The 6,509-nt window shown below is 35.7% G+C and overlaps 2 protein-coding genes across 2 annotated transcripts in view; both read right to left on the reverse strand.

Annotated features, from left to right (window-relative positions):
- Positions 1-1,426: 1,426 nt before the first annotated feature.
- LOC106309321 (histone acetyltransferase HAC12-like) lies at positions 1,427-3,310 on the reverse strand. Its single transcript, XM_013746358.1, has 4 exons — positions 2,805-3,310; positions 1,905-1,956; positions 1,592-1,750; positions 1,427-1,510 (listed from the first exon to the last, which is right to left on the reverse strand). The coding sequence occupies exons 1-4, from the start codon at positions 3,224-3,226 to the stop codon at positions 1,427-1,429; spliced, it is 717 nt and encodes a 238-aa protein (XP_013601812.1). The 5' UTR covers positions 3,227-3,310.
- A 1,311-nt stretch (positions 3,311-4,621) lies between these two features.
- Positions 4,622-6,509, reverse strand: part of LOC106310457 (putative serine/threonine-protein kinase) — a 2,550-nt gene continuing 662 nt past the window's right edge. The window contains exons 2-7 of the mRNA XM_013747690.1: positions 6,334-6,416; positions 6,126-6,241; positions 5,809-6,019; positions 5,492-5,735; positions 5,255-5,405; positions 4,622-5,175 (exon numbers count right to left, since the gene is read on the reverse strand). Coding sequence (XP_013603144.1) covers positions 4,771-5,175; positions 5,255-5,405; positions 5,492-5,735; positions 5,809-6,019; positions 6,126-6,241; positions 6,334-6,394 — 1,188 coding nt within the window. The 5' untranslated portion in view covers positions 6,395-6,416 and the 3' untranslated portion in view covers positions 4,622-4,770. The remainder of the gene's footprint in view (positions 5,176-5,254; positions 5,406-5,491; positions 5,736-5,808; positions 6,020-6,125; positions 6,242-6,333; positions 6,417-6,509) is intronic.

Here is a 6,509-nt window from a genome sequence, read left to right on the forward strand (position 1 = left end):
TGTTGCTTACGGTATGTCCTCACTGGTACACAGACGAGGCACCAAAGATCCTTGCATTTTACATAGTGGCTAATCAACGACTTTGTGGGACGACAACGAGGATACAAGCATTGAGGCTCTACACAACTGTTCATGTGACTCAGTAGCTTCTGAACCGTAACGCAATTTCGTCCCGGGCACTTCACTCCTGGCCGTTTGCAGGTCCGTGCATGAAGTAGAAACAAGACCCATCTCTGCTGTTTATGAAACTTGTTGTGAACCATCTTTGTTTGTTTCAGAGCTCAATAAAAATCTACCTCCCGAGATCACACGGACACCAAAAGGTTACTAGTGATTGCGATTACTGATTCTCCACAACGCACAATGAAGTCCGGTGATGAGACCTAAAAATGGATTTATTTATGTGAATTCTTCGAATCTAGGGTTCCTATATTTCCTGTGAAACTTATATCTTATTCTCTTATTTCATTTTAATTGTTGTTTTAGATTTACATTAAGAACACATTTAATTTTGCATATTTTCAAAATAAAAATATATTTACTTATATACCTAAACATATTTCAACTAATAGAAAAATAAATAAACTGAAGAATATTATTAATAAATTTTACATTGAAATCCTAAAACGATTTATTTTGAAACGAAATTTTATTGTAAACTGAAACGGAAAGAGTATTTGGTAAGTGAAAGATTTATTATAAATTTTTTGTTTTCAGTTTTTTTACTTGCTCTGATTTTTTTCTTTGTGTGGGCTCTAGACTCCAGTAGCAGCTCCATTGAATCATAACTTCATATTCTGTGGAAGCCCCCTTACTAATTTGATGAAAAGATAATTAATGATTCTACACTTGATATGAGTTTGGAGTAACGAGCTAATATTATCTCCAATGTAAAACTCCATAATGAAATTAAGTTTACACAAATCCTACTATATTGTTAGAGTGAAAAATTAAATAATGTAAAAATAAAACGATTACTCTATTTATAGAATAAATCCATTTTCTACTTCATAGGAATGGAGCATTTTTTACAAACTTATCGAGTTCGGATCCTTCGAGTCCTAGACATTGAGGACCAACTAGATATTTAGAAGTTTTTGGTTCGGATATGAGTCATTTCCTTATAAAATGGTTCTAATCTACAGTTAAAATACATGTAACTTTTAAGTATATTTTGTGTTCAGGTCGGTTCAGATATTTAAGACCGGAAAAAGACCTGAAGTATCCGGAGAGCCAAAAAATACTCGAAACCCTGAAAAATATTCAAAGATCAAACCGGAAACAAATTATAACCCGTGTCACCATTGGTACGTACGATCTTACAAGCAATGCGGTAGCAAATGTAAATACTGAAGCATGGAATTACACTTATATGATTTCATCATTACTTGTAACAGAAGTAATTAAAAAACATTCGGATCATGTTTCAGCGATAAACCCTCAGGGACATCAGAATTTCTGCCACCTCTATCTCCAACTGATCTATGTTCTCAGGAACCTTCTCTATCTCCTGCATAAAACAACAAATAGTCGTCTCTTAGTTTTAAGATTATGAGCGATTATTATATATAGGTCTATTATGATCACGTACCATCGTGGTCTCAGCATAAACTTCAGGAGCGGTTGTTATCATTGTCCCAGGTGCAGAAGAGTTGGCATTTTGCTGAATCAGATTGTAATCATTCAATTTCATCCTTTTTCTTAAGCTTGACCAACGAGAAACGAGGGTTGATGGGTTAGTGTAAGCCTCCTGTAAATTTGAAGTTATAAAATTAAGTGTCACAAACGAGAGAAAGATCTTTTAAAGTGAGAGCATGCAGCTAATAAAGCTTCAGACAGTCTTGTTTAGTTGGAATGCCTTAGTAAATCAAAGTTGTGTAAATACCTTTGTGTTAGATACTTACCTTTGATGCATCATCAGCTGCACGTGGATTCTGTTTCTGTACCTCGCTGAGGCTGGAAAAATCAGTAAGAAGAGAATCCCTCGTTAATGAATTCTCAAGGATATACCAAGGGAAAGATAATTAGTCAACGATAAAAAAACACCAACGTGACATAGTTGGAATCGAGGAAAATAAAAACAGAGCCGACATGCAGGTTACGTATCCAAAAAGTCAAAAATAAGTTCAACCATTCCTAGCTCAGATTGAGATAATTAACTGACAGTGAAATCGGTGCAAGAAGAACCAGTGTAGCTAAAATGTTGAAGGCTTTACAAAAGGTTTCGCGTGTACTCTTGAAGATCAAGGAGACTCAGTTAAAAACAGCCCACCACGAAGTAACTATCAAGAAAATCTAAAGGGAATAGAATACTAAATTTAGCAGTAATTAAGCATAAAAGAAAATATCAGTAATGCAGCCAAGACAGTAATCAGTTGGATCATGTCCCTAGCCCACATTGAGACCATACTAACGAGACATACGTGACATGGTAGACAGACAGACACAAATGGTGTAAACTAAAAGTTGAAGGCTGGTTCATTCAGCGGTTGTCCTGAGCATAACCAACTGAAACATTGGTCTTTAGTCACAAATTTTTTTAAAATAATTTACATAGAAAGAAGTTCTCAAATTTGTAAAAATATTTTTTAATACTACTAGGTTCATGTAAATGTAACATGTTAAAAGTGGAACACTTGGAAGATCAATGGGGTCAATTAGAAATAGTCCCCCATGAAGTTATAACCAAAAAAAATCTCGAAAACTAAAAGAATTTATAACAGGCAGGTTTGATCATTAATCTCAGCCCAGCATACAACATGAACTCAAAGTAATGCAATATGGTGGGAAGAAGCAAGGCTTACACAAGCGTTCTCATGTCCTCTCGGAGTTTCAAGTTATCGGAAGTATCAGCACAATGAGGAGCACCAGAACCAGCTCCAGCAGAGGCCCGTACTGAGTCGTTTGATACTCGAGCTTTGTCCACTTTACTGCTTTTGATACCGTAAGCACGCTCATTAGCTTGTTGCTTACGGTATGTCCTCACTGGTACACAGACGGGGCACCGAAGATCCTTGCAGTTTGTATAGTGGCTAATCAACGACTTTGTGCGATGACAACGAGGATACAAACACTGAGGCTCTACACAACTGTTCATGTGACTCAGTAGCTTCTGAACAGTAACGCAATTTCCCCCCTGGCACTTCACTCCTGGACGTTTGCAGGTCCGTGCATGAAGTAGAAACAAGAGCCATCTCTGCTGATTACGAAACTTGTCGTGAACCATCTTTGTTGGTTTCGGAGCTAAATAAAAATCTACCACACGAGATCACACGGACACCAAAAGGTTACTGGTGATTACGATGACTGATTCTCCACAACGCACAATGAAGTCTGGTGATGTGACCTAAAAATGGATTTTTTATGTGATTTCTTCGAATCTAGGTTCCTATATTTCCGGTGTAACTTATCGTATAGTCCCTCCATTTCATTTTAATTGTGTTTTAGGTTTACACAAAAAAAACATTCAATTTTACATATTTTTAAAATAAAAACATCATTATCTATATTATGTTAATTTTTACCGGACTTTAAAATAAAAACATCATTATGACCTTAAAACATCATAATCATATTTCAACCAATAAAAATTAATTAAAAATATTGTTAATAATTTTTTCATTGAAATTTTAAGAATATTTTTTTGAAACAAAAAAATTACTTCACAACGGCAACTAAATTGAAATTGAGAGAGTATCTAGTAATGACAGATTTATTATAATTTTTTTTCCAGTTTTTACTTGCTCTGATTTTTTTCTTTGGGTGGGCTATAAACTAGAGTAGACTCGATTGAATCATAACTTTATATTATGTGGAAGCCCTTTTACTAATTTGATGAAAATATAATTAATGATTTTACACTTGATCTGAGTTTCGAGTAACGAATTAATAATATCTCTAATGTAAAAATTCATAATGGAATTAATTTTACACAAATCCTACTACATTATTAGAGTGAAAATAGAATAGTGAACAAAAAAAATACTCTATTTATGGAATATATCCATTTTCTACTCCATATGAATGGAGCATTTTTTTACTCCAAACTTTATTTTGGAATAAATTATAAAGCGGAATTTGGAAATGTTTGAAAAACTTACATAACTAAATATCTTTATGGAACCATGCATAAATCTTCATAGAAGTAAATGTAATGCAAGTAGAACCGTCAAATCTTATACTTCATCCGTTCTATGAAAATAGTAATCTTGAAATTTTTATTTGTTTCATAAAGATAGTAATTTATGTTTTCAGTTATTTTTTATTTACCATTTTATTCATATTAATTAACACAATTACTAATAATATTTTTATAAATTATGCATAAGACTAGTTGTTTTTGGTATTGTCGGTGTGGTTGGGTGGGGCATGGCGTCCCAAATGTCACTTGAGGTGCGCTTGAAGTGGTGGGTGTGCTGTGGGTCCGAATCCGCGCCAAGTCAGGTTTAACCATCCATGTGGCTGGCGCCAGTGGCCAGACGGATTATCAAAAAAAAAAACTATAAAACTTTAATCTTCGTGAATCTGAAAGAGTATAATATACATACACTCGAATCAGGTTCAATTTCAAACTTATATATATACACTCAAATCTTTGTTTGCAAATTGCAAGTGAAGATAACTTTAACAACAATGAGGCATAATCTAACAGAAAACCCTGTTTGAATCCAAGAAAAAGAAGAAGATGATGATGAGACACACAGAGACATCACACTTTTTCTCCTATTTATTTCTCAAAAACAAAACAGAAAAAAAAAACTATATTCTTTTCTAAACGTTAATGCTGAATGAACAAGCGGGATTAGCTGATGAACCCCCTGATGAGTAAGCATTTGAGTTCTCTCCAGTCCCGGAGCTAGACGAGACATTATAAGAAGAAGGGTTTGTGTAGTTGTGTCTGTTCACTTCCTCTGCCTTTGTCTCGACCGGTTCTCTCACTTTCAAGTCCATAAAATCAGATATCAAACCCGGCCTTGTTATTTTCTTGTTGTCTATATTCCTCACCCCCGTTAACAACTTCACCACTGTGGACATCTTTGGCCTTAGCTTAGGACTGTCTTGCGTGCACAAAAGACCTACTTTTAGGTACCGGCAAGCTTCCCCTACGTCAAAGAGTCCGTCTAACCCTGTATCAACAAGATCCACTAGCTCATTCCGCTCATAAAGTTTCCAAGCCTGTGGAATACAAGACAATGTTATCCCTCAAAGTAAGAGCTTAGACATTGCGAACTAGACCAGATAAAAAAGAGCTTACTCTTTCTAGAAGATATTCATATTCTGTGGGTAACCGTGTGTTTTTGTTACTTCGTCCACTGACTATCTCCATAAGAAGGACACCAAAGCTGTATATATCGGCTTTACGTGTCAACTGTCCCCTAACCGCATACTCTGGCGCTAAGTAACCACTATAACAAATGTGAACACATGTTAAGACCTGCAATTTTCAGCGAGAATAAGAAGAAAATGGAAATATAAACATTTTGGAACTCACAGTGTACCGGCGACACGAGTGCTGACATGAGTCATGTTCGGTGGCATAAGCCTAGCGAGTCCAAAATCAGATATCTTGGGGGACAAGTCTCTGTCAAGTAAAATGTTGCTTGCCTTGATATCTCTATGAACTATGTGTGGTGTTACTTCTTCATGAAGAAAGGAAAGACCTTTAGCAACACCAATGCAAATGTTGGCCCGTGTACTCCAATCAAACTTTATTCCACTCTGAGTGTAGCCCCCAACTGAAAAAAAAAAACATTCATTCGGTTAGAACTTAGAAGTGACATTACAACCCCCATAGACTACGAGAATCACCTAGAAGCGTCTTGTCAAGGCTATTGTTCTCGAGATAATTGTAAACAAGGATCCTGTGATTCCCCTCCACGCAGCATCCATATAACTTGACCAGATTCCCATGCTGTATCTCTGATATAACATTGATCTCAGTCAAGAACTCTCTAACGCCTTGTCTTGATTCAGCCGACAGGACTTTGATAGCTGCCACCTTTCCGTCTCTAAGACAACCCTACTCATCAAAATTTTGTTCCCCCAGAGAGTTAAGAAGATGAAGAGAGCATTTGAAAAAAGAAGAGTAAGCAAATATAAGCAAATGATCTTTTTTTATCATTTACCTTGTATACAGGACCAAAACCTCCTTCTCCGATTTTATTGATGGGACTGAAATCATCTGTAGCCTGACGAATCTCTTTGTATTTGTAAATCTTTACCTTGTCTGACACTGAAAGTTCTGTTTGCATATATACACACTAAGTTAGAGGAAACCACCATAAAGTAGTAATCCTTATAATTCAAGAACCCATAGATCATGTATATATGTACCTCCATCAACTTCTGAAGGCTTTCCTCCACTCTTGTGGCGTGAGAACCAGAAGCAACCCATCAGTGTAAGACAGACCTGTGAACTGTTTCTGCTATTAATTAGAATGTTTACCCACAAAAACGAGACGTAGTTAAGATATTTAAATTTGTTTCAAAAAAAAAAAAAAAAAAAAAAA

The sequence above is a fragment of the Brassica oleracea genome, chromosome C8, assembly GCF_000695525.1.
Source record: "Brassica oleracea var. oleracea cultivar TO1000 chromosome C8, BOL, whole genome shotgun sequence".
NCBI lineage: Eukaryota > Viridiplantae > Streptophyta > Magnoliopsida > Brassicales > Brassicaceae > Brassica > Brassica oleracea.

Bases quoted from the DNA above. Each gene is read 5' to 3' on its own strand.
- LOC106309321 (XM_013746358.1), bottom strand. From the start codon at position 3,226: ATGGTTCACGACAAGTTTCGTAATCAGCAGAGATGGCTCTTGTTTCTA. The intron at 1,957-2,804 runs GTAAGCCTTGCT...TGATTTTTCCAG, and splicing joins GAGGACATGAGAACGCTTGT to CCTCAGCGAGGTACAGAAAC. The intron at 1,751-1,904 runs GTAAGTATCTAA...TCAAATTTACAG, and splicing joins CAGCTGATGATGCATCAAAG to GAGGCTTACACTAACCCATC.